Source organism: Bos indicus, chromosome 1 (assembly GCF_029378745.1).
Source record: "Bos indicus isolate NIAB-ARS_2022 breed Sahiwal x Tharparkar chromosome 1, NIAB-ARS_B.indTharparkar_mat_pri_1.0, whole genome shotgun sequence".
In the NCBI taxonomy this organism is placed as follows: Eukaryota; Metazoa; Chordata; class Mammalia; order Artiodactyla; family Bovidae; genus Bos; species Bos indicus.
In genome coordinates, this window is record NC_091760.1 from 84,641,181 (window position 1) to 84,660,067 (window position 18,887).

The window sequence follows — 18,887 nt, forward strand, 5'->3', positions numbered from 1 at the left end:
ACATTAAAATATCCTCCAAACAAACCGATCCTCTGATGGCCTCATTTCTAGAATAAGATTATCCACTTGAAGCCTTAATAGAAATACCATGTTTCAACATTGACAAAGAATTTGTTAATTTCCCAGTTGAAAACTGTGGGATTGGACAGTAGATGGAGGCAATGAGTTCCTCAATTCTCAGAGATTTATAATACTTGAAAGGACTTGGAAACATCTGATGTTTGGGAAAAAAATGTAGGTAGATTCAGTAACAGATTAGGTCTTCTAAGCAGAAGGGTAGGTTTTCACCCTCTTCCTGGAGAATGTGAAAACAGATTAAGGGAAAACATAGGACTCACCAAGGCCAGCATTTCACTTATAAAACTGAAAGAATTAAAATTTAAGACAATTTCTTTAACTCTTAACTTTTAAAAATGTTTATTTCTTGTATATTTTTGCCTAATTTTATTATTTGCTAATGTAATTCTCAATCCCTGGGTCAGGAAGATTCTCTGGAGGGGAAAACGTCAACCCATGCCAGCATCCTCACCTGAAAGATCCCATGGACAGAGGAGCCTGCTGGGCCACGGTCCATGGGGTTGCAAAGAATCAGATACGACTGAACACAAACACCTACCTGTGGGCAAAAATATTTGTCCCTTCCTCCAACAGCATAACATACACATGAGCCCAGAAATTTGATTTTGTTATTAAAACAAAAGTGGTTTGATCTCTTAGAGACACTAAGAGAACCCGCAGAAAAATATATCAATACCTTAATTATTTTTTGATTCACAGTGAGAAATGTATCTGTCACAAATCAGAATACATGTATTGATTTGAGTGGTGTGTTTCTCCTGGTGCGAAAAACACTTGTAAGCCAAATTATAATGTTGAGGCTTCTTGTTGAGCAAGAACCCAGAAGAAAGGAGTTTGTTGCATGGTAAAGGACCTGACAATGTGATGCATCTCTCTCCACAAAAGCAATGCATACTGTTGGCTCCAAAGCCCCAAAAAGTTGAAGACAAGCTACCAATCTTCTCCCCTGGGATTTCCCACTTTAAAATTTTTCATTTGCTCATTCCTATTTTTTTTTAAATATATTCTTGCTTTGGATTTGTTAATACCACCATTAGCCTATTTTCCCTAAACTTTCCTGATAAGAATCACTTGGAGCACTTGACAAGAATAGATTTCTGAATAAATTTCTAAGGGGAAGGACTGGCCTTCTGCATAGTTAACAAAGGCCCCAGGAAGGTTTGGGAGTGACAAGTTAGTCCAGCGCATCTGTGTAATGTTCCCACAAGCCACTGCAGATCCTGATCCCACTGGGCTAGACAGGGCCCGAGATTCTCCATTCTTAACAGACTCCCAGGCACCTAGCCAGGGAATCGCATTTTGAATAGCATGCCTCAGTGGTTCTCAGAAAGCATGCCAGGCCAGCAGAGTGGACAACAGCTGAGGACCTCTTAGAAATACAAAGTCTCAGCCCCATCCTACACCTACAGAATCAGAAACTCTGAGAAGGGGACCCAGCCATGTGTTTTAACAAGGTCTCCAGGTAAGAGTTTGATACACCTTAAAATTCAGTAAGCACAGATCTAAAGATATGTTTAGCTGCTTTTTACTGTTTCTGATCAGGAAACTATTTCATTTGAGATGAACCTTTGTGTGTTTCTCAGTTTCTTCATCTGTGTACATTTAGATAGTTTAACTCCATTTGAGGTGGTGACTTGCTAGCACCATTGTAAAGGGTTCAGGAAATATTGGCAAGAAAGTCATCATGGAGTATTTGAGGGGAGTTTGTTCCTTCTTATTTTTACATTTAATTTTTTAAGGATCACTGAAGAAAGCATTTTGTATTAATACAAGGTAATGGGTTGTGCATGCATGCTTACTCAGTTGTGTCTGACTCATTGTGACCCCAGGGACTGTAGCCCACCAGGCTCCTCTGTCCATGGGATTCTCCAGGCAAGAACACTGGAGTGGTTGCCATTTCATTCTCCAGTGGATCTTCCTGATCCAGGAATCAAACCAGCATCTTCTGCATTAGCAGGTGGATTCTGTTACAACTGAGCCACCTTAGATTGTCAATACAAATGCATAAAGGGACCAAATACTCAGACAACACCTGTAAGTGAAGTAATGAGTTCAGGGAGGAGGTCATCAGGCCTCAGAAAGTAGTTGTTCTGCAGCTGTACCCAGTTGGTGCCAGGTCAGGTGGGAATGTGGGCCCAGAAGTGGGCACATCTTTGAACTGCTTACCAGAAGTCAGAAAGCCGACTTTTTACATGATATCTCTTTATTTTTTCAAAATGTTAGCAAACTATTCACGTTTATGATAAATATTCTGTGTGCCTAACAAGAGAGGTGTCTGTTAGCAGCTCTACCTCAGAGAGACTAGTTCTGGAGGTAATAGGCTGGCCTTGTCCTCCCTGTGCATCACTGAGATGTACTGAGTATGTCTCAGAAAGAAGAGAGAGCCAAGTGAGATCTATTCCCAGCTCTGAGGGGGCCACAGCTGTGAAACGCCAACCCACACCGCGTACCATGCTCCTGTGAAAGGCCAGTCAATTCTCTTCTCTAAGTAACTCTCGGAGTAGCCAAGGGGTAGTGCTCACAGAACTATCCGGCACATTCTAAATGGGGAAACGGCACAGTTTTACACTGTGTAACCTGTCTGGAAGCTAACAATACCTAATAGTCAGGATAGTGGTCTACGGGCAGATTCAGATTTTGTGGGTCCTGAAGCTTATATTACTTTGCCAACAAAGGTCCGTTTAGTCAAGGCTATGGTTTTTCCAGTGGTCATGTATAGATGAGAGAGTTGGACTGTGAAGAAAGCTGAGTGCCAAAGAATTGATGCTTTTGAACTGTGGTGTTGGAGAAGACCCTTGGACAGCAAGGAGATCCAACCAAAGGAGATCAGCCCTGGGTATTCTTTGGAAGGAATGATGCCAAAGCTGAAACTCCAGTATTTTGGCTACCTCATGTGAAGAGTTGACTCATTGGAAAAGACTCTGATGCTGGGAGGGATTGGGGGCAGGGGGAAAAGGGGACGACAGAGGATGAGATGGCTGGATGGCATCACCGACTCGATGGACGTGAGTTTGAGTGAACTCCAGGAGATGGTGATGCACACGGAGGCCTGGCGTGCTGCGATTCATGGGGTCGCAAAGAGTTGGATACAACTGAGAGACTGAACTGAACTGAAGCTTATACAATTTGTGGGGACTCTAAGGAAAAAAAGGTGAAACGAGGAATACAAAATTAGCTATGAAAGTACACAGAGGTCTTAACCAAAGGTGGGAAAATGTTTACTTTTGCAAACTTTACCAAAAAACCAAATGCCCAGGGCATTGGAAGCGGAGGCCCTGCAGTTTCCCAAGTGTCCTTACACATCTGCCTCTGTCCTGGTGGCCACTGGCTGCAAGCAGGGGTTGGGGTCAGGGATGCAGGTGTGGGTGTTCTAGGGTGCTGGTAATGTTGGTTCTTAACCTGGCTTAGGGGTTCATTTCACAACAGTTTGTTAAGCAGTGCACTTATGTTTTTGTATTCTTATGCATATTTCATAATTTAAAAAATCATTTGAACCTTTTCTAAGTCAGCAAAAATATTCATTGGGTGAAGCAGGTCATCACAAATATTTGTTGAATGAATGCACAAATGAATTCATTTTCGAATCTATTCAGCCAATATATACATCAAACACCTAATGTGTAAGGATCCCTGCTAGGTATTATGTTATTAAATACTTTATAGTATTTAATACTTAAGTAAAAGAAGTAAAACTTAAAAAAGAAATTATATTTTATTTCACCATGTTTAAAAGTTAACCTGATTCTTTTATTATATTTTATATACAAATAAAAATATAAAAATATAAATATTGTTTTATGTATTTATAAGTACTCTTGCCTGGAAAATCCCATGGGCAGAGGAGCCTGGTAGGCTGCCGTCTATGGGGTCGCTAAGAGTAGGACATGACTGAGCGACTTCACTTTCACTTTTCACTTCATGCATTGGAGAAGGAAATGGCAACCCACTCCAGTGTTCTTGCCTGGAGAATCCCAGGGATGGGGGAGCCTGGTGGGCTGCTGTCTATGGGGTTGCACAGAGTCGGACACGACTGAAGCGACTTAGCAGCAGCAAGCTGGATACATACTTTAAAAAGAAGAAAACAGGGACTTCCCTGGTGGTTCAGTGGCTAAGACTCTGTTCTCCCAATACAGAGGGTTTGAGCCTCATCAGGGAACTAGATATCACATGCTGCAATTAAAAACCCTGGATGCTGGATCTAAAACCTGGTGCAGCCAAATAAAGAAATAAGAAGAAAATGTATTTAAATTTAATACTCTTTTTAGTTTTAAAAAAATAAAAGAAAATTATTTATTTAGCATATTCTAAAGGCCAGGAATATATTTTTTAAATCATGCATAATTCCCCCACACTAGCATAGTCACTATTATTATTTTACTGTATTTCCTTTCAGCCTTCTATTTACAGGTACACTGTTTACATAATCAAAATCATTATGTTCATAAAATTTCAACACTGATTGTTTTTACTTACACATCATAAGCATCTTCCATGTTGTTACATGGTCTTCATAATTCTAACTTTAAAAACTTGTTAATTATTCCTTAGTTATCCTGGTAATCAAATAGGATATAATTTATATAACCATTTTCCTCATCTTAGACATTCAGCTTATTTAAAATTTTTGCTATTATAAAATGAAGTAGAACTTACTTTGATGTACAAAACTTTCTTTTTTCCTATTAGGATCATATGCTTAAGGATATACATCTCTCACTTATTTTTTCCTATAAATTCATATATTTGTCCACACTAAAAAAGAACTAGAACTAATGTGGAAGTGAAAAGGAAACAGGTGGACAGATGGTACAAAAGGGAAAATCCCTTGTGCATAGGTTTTCAAAACTCTTTATCTTGAGTTAATCCAAGACAAACCTTCCATTTTTGTATTAAAATTCATAGGATCTTTCTCCTATCAAGGATGTTCTCTTACTTTTATTTGGTGACCATGAATAGCATGCCAAAACTGACAGATTCTCTCTAGAGAATTAATTTCTCAGGTTGTCAGAAACTGTGATAACTATCAAGAGAGAATTTTAGTAGCCAGGTGTTTCAGATTTGCATTTGCTCATGTCATATATAACATTTTCATTTCAATTTAATTCAAGAGATTGAGGATCTATATTGTCTCAATTTCCCGTACCAAAAATCTGGACAGGTGTTGTGATGACTTTTTTCTGATTTGAATATAGTTACATGGAAAGTCATAAAAAGCTCTCATTACACGTTTAATTAATTATCTTTACTGTGAAATCTGGGCGTAAGTATTGGCAAAGCACTCAGAAGCAGGCATAAACACAACACAGTCCCTCTGCTCAAGGAGTCTGTAAATTATTAGGAAATCAAGAACATAAACCTGAGTTAATTAACTTTCTAAGTAAAGTTTATGTTCTTAAAAAATTGTGTAGACACTCCAGGGAAATGTAAAGACAACACATTTACTTGATGATATTAAGGAATTATTGTTGCTTTTTTAGATGAGTTACTGGTATTGTGTTTTCCCCCCCCTAAAGACCGCTTCTTTTAGAGATACTAAAATACAAATGAAATAATAATATCTGAGATTTGCATCAAAATGATGCAGGCCATGGTATAAGTAGGGTTGGATGATGCAAGGCTGGACTTGAGATGATAATTGTAGAATTTGGGTGATGCGTGCATGAGAATTAATGATACCATTTGGTGTACTTTGTATATATTTGAAAACTTTTACAGTAAAAAATTATACCTTATTTAGTCTTTCTTTGAATGGGATATCAAAACACTATTTTTAATATATGTTTTGATATATATGTGACTGGAACCTCAATAACCCAACATACCATTTGACACCCTCTCCACCTTCATACCCCAGGCCAGCCTGCCTGCCTTTTCCCCCTGGGCCTCGACCAGACGCCTGTGATCAGGTCTCAGTATCTGCCCTGCGTTACTTAGAGGCAGCTACCTGGGAGGGAGATTGAAAAGGTAGTTTGGTTAGTGAGAAACCTGACTCCTGCCTGAAGTTTAAAATCTATATTTATTTTGGAATAAACCAGAAATGATTCATCTTATGAGTTTCCTCAAGGCCAGTGGAATCCTAAATTCTCTTGGGTGAGTCTGTTCATTCTGAGCTCTAATTGAAACCACAACGTGGAAACTGGTTGACTTTTCTTTTATATACAGTATCTGTTAGAAGCAGTAACATCTGCCACCATCTCAATTCTTGTCTTCCTTGACATTGGGATTGATTTAATCAATAGAGTATACAACTAAACAAACAACAAAAACTAAACTAAACAACAACAAAAATCTAAATCAAAAAGCTTCCTGTAAAACAAATGGAAAATTACAAAATAAAAATCTTAATTTTCTGCAGTTTTACAAGCAAGGTGAAAGTGATTTGCTTTTCTTTTGAATTGTTTTGAACTGGAATTGAAATTTGAGTATAAACTTGGTACACTCTCAGAAACTGTTTCTTTTCTTGTATTTCCTCTTTGTTGAAGTTGTTCCCCTTAATTCATTGAATTATATGAATGTGATCATTTAAGTCACTGTTACTAAACAGAAAATCAGATGCCACTATTATTTGATTTTAGATTCATATTATACATGAAGATCCCATCAATGAGAAGGAAGTATATTTTTAACATTTTGAAAGGTCAATTTCTAATATCTATTCTAATATCTATTGCTATCTAGTTTAATGGTTCCCAAGTTCTTTACTCTTTCATTTTTTAATTTAATTTTTTTTGTTCAACTTTTTGGCCACAAAGTGCAGCTTGCAGGATCTTAGCTTCCCCAAACCCAGGTCAAGGCAGTGAAAGCCCAGAATTCTAACCAATAGGCCACCAGAGAACTCCCCACAAATATACAATGAACTCTTTTTTTCAGTTGTACCAGGCAGCATATGAGATCTTAGTTCCCTGACCAGGGACCCTACCCTTTTACAATCTCCTTATCATGGCAAATAGATGGGGAAACAGTGGAAACACTGTCAGACTTTATTTTTTGGGGCTCCAAAATCACTGCAGATTGTGACTGCAGCCATGAAATTAAAAGACGCTTACTCCTTGGAAGGAAAGTTATGACCAACCTAGATAGCATATTCAAAAGCAGAGACATTACTTTGCCAACAAAGGTTCATCTAGTCAAGGCTATGGTTTTTCCTGTGGTCATGTATGGATGTGAGAGTTGGACTGTGAAGAAGGCTGAGCACTGAAGATTTGATGCTTTTGAACTGTGGTGTTGGAGAAGACTCTTGAGAGTCCCTTGTACTGCAAGGAGATCCAACCAGTCCATTCTGAAGGAGATCAGCCCTGGGATTTCTTTGGAGGGAATGATGTTGAAGCTGAAACTCCAGTACTTTGGCCACCTCATGCGAAGAGTTGACTCATTGGAAAAGACTCTGATGCTGGGAGGGATTGAGGGCAGGAGGAGAAGGGGACGACAGAGGATGAGATGGCTGGATGGCATCACTGACTCGATGGATGTGAGTCTGAGTGAATTCTGGGAGTTGGTGATGAACAGGGAGGCCTGGCGTGCTGCAATTCATGGGGTCGCAAAGACTCGGACACGACTGAGCGACTGAACTGAACTGAACTGAATTATTTCTATCAACAAAGACTTTTGGTATTAAACCATTTTTTCCCCTATCAACATGCATTTTTAAAGAAGTCATAAAGTAATTTCTCCACTTTTTTTAAGCAATGAAAGAACATAGGCAGTTCATAATGAGCTTGGAGTAACATGTATTACTACTTTGAACTAAAACAGTTCCAGCTAAAATGAAAGAATTTCAATCATTTTAGCAGTAGAAAGCTTTTCTTTAGCTAAACCATTTCTGTTAGACTTTTTTACATGTTGAAAATGGTCTGTGTTGTGATCTGTATTGCTATCTTTCCAAACATTAGTTGGGGTAATAGCTCTAATTCTAGAACTATATCATTCAAGACTCCTATAAAAGTAAATTGGTAGCAAAAACCAAATAATGTATGATTCTTTCAGATGATTTTTCTCCTCATTGCTAAGCATTATTACACATAACATTGTGGGAATTAGTAAATAATTTTCTACTTGCATGTGTACGTGCTGAATTGCTTCAGCTGTGTCCAACTCTGCAAACCTATGGATGGTAGCTTACCAGGCTCCTCTGTCCATGAGAGTTTCTAGGTAAGAATACTGGAGTGGGCTACCATGTCTTTCTCCAGGGGATGTTCCCAGACCAGGGTTCGAACCTACATCTCTTATGTCTTGTGCACTAGCAAGTGGGTTCTTTACCACTGGCACCGCCTGAGAAGCCCTTTTATTTGTATACTTGCTCCCATTCTTTCTTTTCTGTGTTTTCTTGCTGTAAGACCAATCCCTGGCTGTTGCCAGAGATCAGAGGCATCCCGAGGCTGACAAGTAGACATGTGCCCACCAGGCAGGCAGGTGGTGAAACAAGTGGCTTATATGGAAGCCCTTCCTATCCCTGCCAGGTATAGTTGATTTATAATATTATATTAGTTTCAGGTGGACAACATGGTGAATCAAAGTTATTTATAGATTATACTCCATTTAAATTTATTATAAAATATTGACTATATTCCTTCGCTAATATATATATAATACATACAATATTATATGTATGCATATAATATATAATTAATATATTTAATATGTATAAATATATATGTATAAATAATATATCCTTGTATCTTATTTATATTATACATAGTAGTTTGTACTTCTTAATCCCCTACTCCTATCTTGCCCCTCCCCACTTCCCTTTCCCCACTGGTAACCATTAGTTTGTTCTCAATATCTGTAAGTCTGTTTCTTTTTTTGTTAGATGCACATTCATCTGTTTTATTTTCTAGATTCCACATGTAAGTGATATAGTATTTGTCTTTCTCTGTCTGGCTTACTTCACTAAGCATAATACCTTCCAGATGTCCCTCCATGTTGTTGCAAATGGCAAAACTTCTCTTTTTATAGCTGAGTGGTATTCCAGTGTATGTATATGTGTGTACTCTCACATCTTCTTTATCCATTCATCTGTTGATGCACACTTAGGTTGCTTCCATATATTGGCTATTGTAGATAATGCTGCTGTGAAAACTGGGGTGCATGTATCTTTTGGAATTAGTATTTTTGTCCTCTTTGGATATGTACCCAGCAGTGTAATTGCTGGATCATGTGGCAGTTCTGTCTTCTGTTTCTGAGGAACCTCCATACGGTTTTCCTTAGTGGTTGCCCCAATTTATAGTCCCATCAACAGCGTAGAAGTGTCCCTTTCTCCACATCCTCACCAACATTTGTTATTTGTGGTCTTTTTCTCACTGATTTTTCACACAATACTCTGAGGTAGATATTTTAGAGATGAGGGAATTGGATCTTGTATTAAGGAAAATGCTGACATTGCCTTCATAATAAGTGATAGAGTCTGGTTCAAGCTCAAATCCAGGTAACTCAAAGCCCACACTCTCTGCTTCACACAGCCTCCCTTTACCCATAATCCTGTTGGGTTACCTGGATGCAGTGCTTGTAAACCTGCCCAAAGACTCTTTCTTCAAGTCTCATAGTTTCCACATTGCCTGATCCTAGGTTCCTGGGGTGGATGGGCAATGATGCTGGAACTGTTTAGTTCTTTCTTTATAGTACTTCATACTGTGGCTGACATGTAGGTGTTCAATGAATGCTGAGAACAATTACATATCCTGAAATTTTGAACAAAGCTCAGATTTGAAGTTGAGAGGAAAGCAAGAATTGATCTAATCCAAACTTGCCAGTCAGAGGAACTGAGGGCCAAAGGAGACAGGTATGATTTGCTCAGTCATATGCAGACAGACTAGAACACCATTGTCTTAGTCTGTGACTTTTTCATGTCATCCCATAGGTCTATTTCAAATATTTCAAAGCTGATGCCACTCCTCAATTTGTATGTTAAATAGAGAGAACTACAGGGACTCTCTTAATGGTCCAGTGGCTAAGACTCCATGCTTCCTGAGTAGGGGACCCAGATTTGATCCCTGGTCAGGGAACTAGATCCCACATGCACAGCTGAGAGTCTGCATGCCACAACTTAAAGATCCTGCACGCTGCAATGAAGATCAAAGATCACATGTGCCCCAACTAAGATCCAGTACAGCCAAGTAAATACATAAAAATAAATACTTAAAAAAAGAAATACAAATGTAAAGAGGAAAAAAAAATGGATCAGAACTTCATATAAATAAAATATTCCAATTGCAGGTCACTTAATAACTATTATTCATGATTTCTTTTGAGAAATCATCCATCTCAAAGACTGGAATCAAATCTTTGGCACTTGTCAGCCACAAGATCAACCAAACAAATGAAACACCTGACTCAGAGGGTAGAGGACTGAGAACCTGGGCTCTGGGCCATCCACTTCACCCAAGGTATGTGGCCCTGTCACATGCACCCAGTCCAAGCTAGGTGTTCTCTTTCACATTTCACAGCTTGCTGTTACTCTGTACGGCTGTATCCTATCGATCAGGAATGAAAATAATCCCTTCCTGTCTCCTAACCCCTCCCTGGTGATTCTTTCCAGCCAGACCTGATCTGCCAAGTGTGCTGTCACCAGCCAACGCCTTCTGAGAGCTCACCAGTCAGGCCGGACCCTGGACCTCTGTGCTTGCTTCCCCTCCATTCAACCCTCACCCTTGCACCCTTCTTCCCCATCAGACTATCAACCAAATCAGGGGACCTCTTCAAATTCTCTAAAATTCATTACTCAGTTGATCTGCAGCCACATTTTCCTGTCTTTTGCTTGTGGTCAATTAAGGGTGGCCAGGTCACATTTCATTTCTAAAGAACTTTGCCCTGTCATCTCCTGTCCCAAATGTCCTAAAGGGTGTTTCCAGGTTTCCCCCAACAGATTAACCTATTTGGGTTTCATCTTTAGATTCCTTCATTGACGTCCTCTTTCTGTATATTTATTTTCAAAATGATAATTTCATAATATTAACAGGTTTTTTTTTTTTTTCTTTTTCACAGTGCTATAGGGCTACCCTGACCTTGATATTAACTTTTTAAAAGTTTTACAACATTTGCACAGAAACTTTCTCTTTCACCAAACTCTTCTCTCATCACCCATCCCAAATAATTTCTTTGAAAAGAATGACATATCTTGAAGGGAGCAGAGAAAATGGCATTTACTTACTGTGTAGCCCTGAGAAAAACACCTCAAAATTCTAAAGTGCTTGTGAAAGGCATTTCAGTATTTAATATGTCTTCTTTTGATTGAAAAATACAGAAATTACATTTAATAGGATGACATGTTTAAGGATCAGGCATATTATTGTTGCTTGGTAGACATTTATAAATGTGTAGAGGTGATTTTCCTATTTTGCTATGCACACTGAAAAACGTTTATCCCAGATATAGGTGCATATTTAAAGAATAAGTCTTGGAACTTCTTGGCCAACCAGTGGTTAAGATTCTGAGCTTCCGATTCAGGGAGTGTGGGTTTGATCCCTGGGTGGGGAACTAAGATCCCACATGCCTATGGCATGAAATAAAAACAAACAAACAAACAAACAAAACAAAGGAAGAATTCTTATCACCCACCTTGCCAATGTTTTTCTAAAATATTTATTAATTTATGGCTGCACTGGGTCTTCACTGCTGCACATGGGCTTTGTCTAGTTGCAGAAAGCAGGGACTACACACTAGTTGGGGTCCATGGGCTTTCCATTGCTGTGGCTTCTCTTGTTGTCTCTTGCCATTTTTTTCCCCCTCCAATTGAATTATGTTAGCTTCCCAAATGCTACATATTGTTGTGCTCATGTGTGCTCAGTCACTCAATTGTGTCTGACTCCTTGTGACCCTATGGACTGTAGCCTTGTAGGCTCCTCTCTCCATGGGATCTTTCAGGCAAGAATATTGGTGTGGGTTGCCATGCCTTCCTCCAAGGGATCTTCCTACCCAGGGCTTGAATCTGAGTCTCATCTCCTGCATTGTAGGCATATTCTTTAATGCTGAGCCATGAGGGAACCCATTTTTGTACTATTGTTGATTATATATTGATATTCCAGGTTTACTTTGGTTTTCATCTATTTCCTGGAAGTAAGGTCACTGATTACTCCTATTTGTTGGGCATCTTCTCCAGGCCAGCCACTGTCTAGGCCAGTGCTGACTGATACAGTAGCCATTCAGCATATGTCCAAAGCCATTCAGCTTTGGACCAGAGCACTTCAAATGTGACTGGTCCAAACTAAGATGACTTTAAGTGTAACATACACATCAGATGTTAAAGACTTACCATGGAAAAAAGTAAAATATTTCAATATTTGGAGTACATGTTGAAATGCTGATACCTTAGATATCTTGGGTTAAATATTGAAAAATGAAACAGCTAAAAATCTGTTTCTTTTCACTTTAAAAGTTTTTCAATACTAGGAAAACTTAAATGTCATATGTATCTCACATTTGTGGCTTGCATTATATTTGTCAGACACTGCAGTGCTCGCATAAGTGCTTCATACATGTCACAATGCATGCATGAGTGAATGAATGAGACAAGCTCTACTTTCCTGACCTTTCAGGACAGTTCACAATAGACCACCAGAAAGGAAGCAAACAAACTTAGGGGTTGATAGAATCTCATAATTCAACCCAGTCTTTTCATTTTGAGAATAACAAGTCCCAAAGAAATTTGCATGACATGCACTATTCACTGAATAAAGACAGAAAAGCAAGGTTTTGATTCAATACCAGCTTTTCCTCTGTCATTATCAGCAGAGAATGCCTTGGTGAGGATACCAAAAGTACCCAGGAATAAATGCCTGGGATTCTAGGGGATCATCTAGCCTACTACCTGCAGAACTGTTTCAGTCATTAAGATCTCAACGAATTTACTCTTTGCAACTGATCAGAATTGTTCCAGACAGACACCTGGTCTGAGCCATAGTCTCATGAAGGAGGGACCAAGCTGAGCCAGGCAGGGAGGTCCAGGACGGACATCTTGGGACAGTAGGGCATTGTGACCTCATCAGTGATGGTCTCAGACGCTTTCCCATTGCTGGCCCTCCAGTCTCAGCTGTTACTGCAAGTCCATTCCTCTACCATGAGTGTGGAGCAGCTAAAATCAACAGATCCACATGTTCCTTGAGGTGACAGACTGGCTCTGGTGAATATTCCCATTTTCCTATTTAGAGGGTGACCCACTGGAATACTGCTTTTGTTAGTTCTCTTCTGTGAGGAGGACAATGGTACCCAGTTTCCTAGGGACACTCCTTGAGGTTTATTCCCTTGTCCTAATTAAGGATTCCTCTTCAAATGGTTCAGAATGTGGGGGAGAGGCTCAGGCAGTCATTTCTTTGACATCCCTGGTAACATTTGTCAGTGACAAGAGAACCCCAAACCTTTCAGCTCTTCCCCTACTCTGGTGAGTTTGGTGTGAATTTGGGACCATGGTTCTCACACTAGACAGCCCTGCCCCGAGGCCTAGTCCTATCTGCTTTACCCTTTAAAAAATTATAATTCTGGACTGATAAAATCTAAATGTTATGTTTTACTTAAACTAAAATAGATTGCCTTGGTCAGTCTCATTTACTCTTAACATATTTATAAATAGGCAAGCTTGAATTCAATAAGCACATTTATGTAAATGTTGGGCAAAACTGAGTCCACTTAAGTGTGGGAGGGTGCTGGCTGTGCGTCCCAGACTAGTGCCTTTGAACTGTAACTGTGTCTACATAGTTACCCTGCAAGCTTAATTTTAGCTAGATGAACTACCAGAAATGTTAGCAATCTGTCTTTTCAGATTACTTATGCTCTTTCTTTTTGCTGAAAGATAGATTTTGAAAGTATGAAATCCTTGGTTTTACATGTTTCTTTAAACAGACTTGCAACAATTTTACCAGAAAATATAATGTCTTAACATGAATTTTAAACTTAAAGGCAACAATTATTTTAAAATAGTTGCATGTTTTACCTTGAAAATTGTATTATATACAAATACTGAATATTACTTTGTCTATATAGCTATAGGTATACAGTGACTATATGTGTGTATGCACTCACTAGACATACACAGAGGTGTGTGACATAAATATATGTGTATCTGTATATCAACATCTTTTTTTATATCTATGTGTAAATACAGATTTCTAGTGGGGGAGAGGCAGGATGATAGTGAATTCCACCTTATTTCCTGCTATATTGAGATTGTCACTGCACAAAATAATCTTTACAAATGCTGTACTTAAAAAACATCAACTTCTTAGCTTAAATACTTGAAACCTCATGACAAAAGAGTGATATGAACATGTTAATTAACATTCTTTAGTTAATTAAATCATGTAATTTATGCTTTATCTTTAGGAATTTTCCATTTAAAAATAATCAGGACAATTTTAACAAGTATGTTTCTCTCACTCAACCACAATGACTGAGTAATAATTCTCCGTTTCACATTCAGTACTGTAACTTGGAAGTGCAGTAATGGGTACAGTTGCTACTACATTTACCATCTGACCATATGGTATAACATACATCTGCCAAGGAGTAAAGACATCCCATTACAATAACAAACAATATAGGCACAGTCTTAAGGCAGATCAAAACATCAGTCAGGTATCATCCTTCTTTTAATTTATCCAGTGTTACCCTGGAGTATGTATATATGTGTGTATGTGTGTATATATATATATTCTATATTCAAGGCACTCATTTTGACACTGAAAACTCAGAGATCTATGCTGCTGGGTCTCTGGCCTAGAGCAGTGCACAGTCTGGCAGGGGAGGTCATGGAGGCAAACATTATCATATATGATGTCATAAGCATAATAGAAGTGTATATAAACTGTCACAGAAGTACAGAAGGAGAAACATACCTACCTGGTGGAATGCAAGGAATGAGGTCAGGAGCTTATCACAGAGAAGATGGTCTCTGAGTTGAGCATGGAGGTTTTAGGTAGGAAATAGCAGTGAAATAGTTAAGAGAATAGAGTCTGTTGCCAGACTGCACACATGCTAAGTCGCTTCAGTTTTGTCTGACTATATGCAACCCTATGAACTGCAGCTGCCAGGCTCCTCTGTCCATGAGATTCTCCAGACAAGAATATTGGATTGGGTTGCCATGCCCTCCTCCAGGGGATCTTCCCAATCCAGGGATTGAACCCATATCTCCTATGTCTCCCATATTAGTAGGCAGGTTCTTTAACCACCAGTGCCACCTGTCTGGGTTTAAATCTCAGCTTTACTACTTATTGGCTGAAGAACATTTGGCATGTTACTCAACCTCTCTGTGAGTGGGTATAATCTTTGGGCACAGTTTATAGGGTTGAAGGAAATGGCAACCCACTCCAGTATTTTTGCCTAGAGAATCCTGTGGACAGAGGAGCCTGGTGGGCTACTGTCCATGGGGTTGCACAGAGTCGGACATGATTGAAGTGACTTAGCATGCATGCATGCATAGGGTTGAAGTGAGGATTATGTGACTTAGGCTGTGTATGGGTTTAACACAGTGCCTTGAATATGGAAAGCCCTCAGTCAGTGTTAGCCTGCTACCCAGGGATAGCAGAATGAGAGATGGCAGGCTTGGGTTGTTAAAACAAATATGAGGTGCATTTGTGTGGAAGGGGGTGGAAAATTGCAAGGTTAGTGGACAAATTATGGGGAGAGAGCCTTGGATGCCACACCAAAGGGGCTCACATTTATGGAGCCCAATGAGAATGTTAAGGATGAAATTCAGATTTGTGTTATAGCAAGAGAAGTCTGGAATGGTAGGGGAAGAGTAGAAGCCAGAACTTGAGTTAAGAGGCTACTGATGAGAAGAGATACAATAGAGGCTTGGGTATAGGAGGATAGAAGATAGAGTGCAGATTCAAAATTATTTAGGAAGTGAAACTGATGAAGTCTGGTGAGCAATTAGATTAGTGGGATGAAGTAGGAGGAGTCCTGAATGACTTAAATTTCTGACTTGGCTGATCTGAGAAAAAGACAGGAGGAAAAGCAGATTTGTGGATAAGGTTTTAGATCTGTCAAGATTGACAGGCTGGTGAAGTAATCAAAATTAGTGTGCAGGCCTGCTGCTCAGGACCTAGAAGTTAAGATTTACGACTCCTGAAGATATAGATAATAGTTGACATTGTGGAACTGTGAGTGAGAGCATGACACAGCTCATACACAGGAAGAGATTCAGGGATAGTTCTGAAAAGCCTACCATTTAAGATCCAAAGAGAGCTGAGCCAGCAAAGGAGAGTGGCACAGAGGAAGGAGGAAACATAGTAAAAAGTGGAATCATGGAACATAATGGAGAGGAAATCTAAGGCAAAAGTGTTCAAATGCAGTAGAGAGGTCAGAAGAACCGTTTGTTGGAGGTGCTCTTGTTTAATTGACAAGTCATATCTGACTCTTTTGCGACCCCATGGGCTGTAGCCTTCCAGGCTCCTCCATCCATAGGATTTTTCTGGCAAGAATATCAGACTGGGTTGCCATTTCCTTCTCCAGGGGATATTCCTGACCCAGGGACTGAACCTGCGTCTCCTGCATTGGCAGGTGGATTCTTTACTGCTGAACCACCAGGGAAGCCCTTGCTGGAGTTGGCAGTCAGGAAAAAGAGCTTAAGAAAACCCATGAGCTGTTACCTTAGTGAAGTATAAGTTTGTGGAAAGAGAGACAGTGAATCCTCATTAAGACCCTGCTGCTGCTGCTGCTGCTAAGTCGCTTAAGTCGTGTCCGACTCTGTGCGACCCCATAGACGGCAGCCCACCAGGCTCCCCCGTCCCTGGGATTCTCCAGGCAAGAACACTGGAGTGGGTTGCCATTTCCTTCTCCACATTAAGACCCTAGATGTTACTTGATATCTCAGGTCAAATGCTAGGTGAATTCCTAGAAGGAGAACATCTATGGCTGTGGTCCAGCTTCAGGCTTGTTGCATTAAGTAGATCTGGTCTGTCTTTACTGAATATTTTCCCAGGGTTTAGCAAGGAGTCTGGGACATTAATATGTGCACACTGAAGGCTGGTGAAAACAACGGATATGTGCTTATTGGTAGCCAGGGATGGGTCTTAGTCCTGGGAGCTTCTGATACATGGCTGCTCCAGGAAGTGTCAGGAGGCCCCCGCCCCCGGAACAGCCAAAGAAGTTTTGATAAGAATTTCAAAGCCCTGAAGTCACTGGGTTGATCTGGCAGCCTAAGCTAGTATTAGAGGGGAAAAGGATGTTGTTGAGTACAGTGATAACAGGTGAGATTGATAACACTTCCACTCAGGTTGGTTCTGTCCTGCAATACAGATTTTTTGGCTTCAGTCTTAGATGTGATTTTTTGATGTTTGCTTTATTACCTGTTTTCTTATTTCCTTCCTTTGTGAAAGCGTCTCATCTCTTTAACTGGATAGTCAATTTTTTAAGGTCAGGGACCACTCCAAAGAATCTTTTGTACTCCCTGTGACATTTGATCCCCGGCAGAAAATCCAGGTACCCTCAGACTCATGAGACTTAAAACCAAGATCGTATCAACCCTTGTTAAAAAAAAAAAAAAAAAGATAGTTCTTTATTTTCCAAACTTATCCTAGGAAGGTTGAACTAAGCGCATATTTAGAGCAAGGCACTCTATCCGACACCAGAATGGCATGAATGAGGCCCTGAAACCTCAGTCCTCCTCGCCTGGAATCCTAGGGCCATCCCACTGGTCTTCCTGTGGACACAGGTCAGGGAAGAGTCTGGGCCATTCTAAAGGGCATTCTGGCTCCCACATGGGAGACCATGGTTTCCTCCGGTATGTCCACGTGGGGGACCCGAAGCAGTCCAGATACTGGTCTGGGAGAAGAAAACACTTGGGGGTGGAGGTGTTTTTACTATTTTCTCCACCCCTACACCTTCACCCCCACCCCCCGCCTTTTGGTATTGATGGGAAGGGGTGGTTTGGGTCGGATCTAGCGCGTCAGTCCTAGCCCTTCCAAGTGGTCCCCAGCTGCTCAAGTCTTCGGCCACCGCTCTTCCCCTCCTCCAGTCGGTGGAGACCCGGCCCGGCAGTCGGACGGCGTAAGGAGCGCGTAGGCAGCGTAGGTGGTGTCCCCCGGCCCCCCACACGCCGGGGGCCGCCGGACGCGGCGGGAGGATGTCTGCGCGCGCGGTGCGTGCGTCGCCCCCTGCCCCGCCCGCGCCCCCCCCACCCCACCCGGGGGGACCCCCGCACCCGGGGGAAGCCCCGCGCGGGGCGCCCGCCGCCCGCCCCAGTCCCTCCGCCTCCCGGAGGCCCGGGGCTGCCTCCTCGGGCCGCGCCGGGGCCGCCCCGCACTGCGCATGAGCGGGAGCCGGGCGAGCCCGTGAGAGGAGCCGCTGCCGCCGCCGCCGTCCATTCGCTGCGGAGCCGGAGGAGGAGGGGAGAGGCCTGGAGGACACCAACATGGTGAGGCACTGCGGCCGCCCGCCCCGCCGGCTGGGGGCCGGCGCAGCCGCGCACCCCCGCCCCAGCGCCCTCCGCCCCGCGGCGACCCCGCCGCCCCGAGCTTCGGCCTGCGGCCTCCGTCCCGCTCCCCGGCGGGGCTCTCTTCCCTGCCTCTCCCTTCCTCCTTCGCCCCTTCCCGCCCGGGCGCCGCCGCTACGCGAGAGCCGAGGAGGCGGAGCGGAGCCGGGCCTAGTCGGGAGCCCCGGGGAGTTTGGGACGTGGGGAGCGGCCCCCGGTGCCCCTCACTGGGCCCGACGCGGCGGGAGCAGGCGTTGGGGCGGGGGGAGGGGATGGGGCAACGGCCAGGTCCCTGCCCGGCCCCCACGCCGGCTCCATTGTGTCTGGCCGGGGACCGGGGTCAGGGGTTCCGGGTAGGAGGCTCCCCCCGCCCGGAGCCGGGGCTTCCCCCTCCGCCCCGCCGGGGAGA

General features: G+C 41.9%; 1 protein-coding gene across 3 annotated transcripts in view; it reads left to right on the forward strand.

Moving 5' to 3' along the window:
* Positions 1-13,070: 13,070 nt before the first annotated feature.
* Positions 13,071-18,887, forward strand: part of DCUN1D1 (defective in cullin neddylation 1 domain containing 1) — a 35,210-nt gene continuing 29,393 nt past the window's right edge. The window contains exon 1 of one of the 3 annotated variants that reach the window (XM_070791330.1): positions 13,071-13,192. Coding sequence is in view for 1 of the 3 variants with exons in the window: in XM_070791318.1 (XP_070647419.1) it covers positions 18,419-18,421 (3 nt within the window). In the remaining 2 variants the exon portion in view is untranslated. Of the gene's footprint in view, positions 13,193-14,959; positions 14,981-18,266; positions 18,422-18,887 lie in introns of those variants that run through there. The other 2 variants (XM_070791336.1, XM_070791318.1) reach the window with 2 other exon arrangements.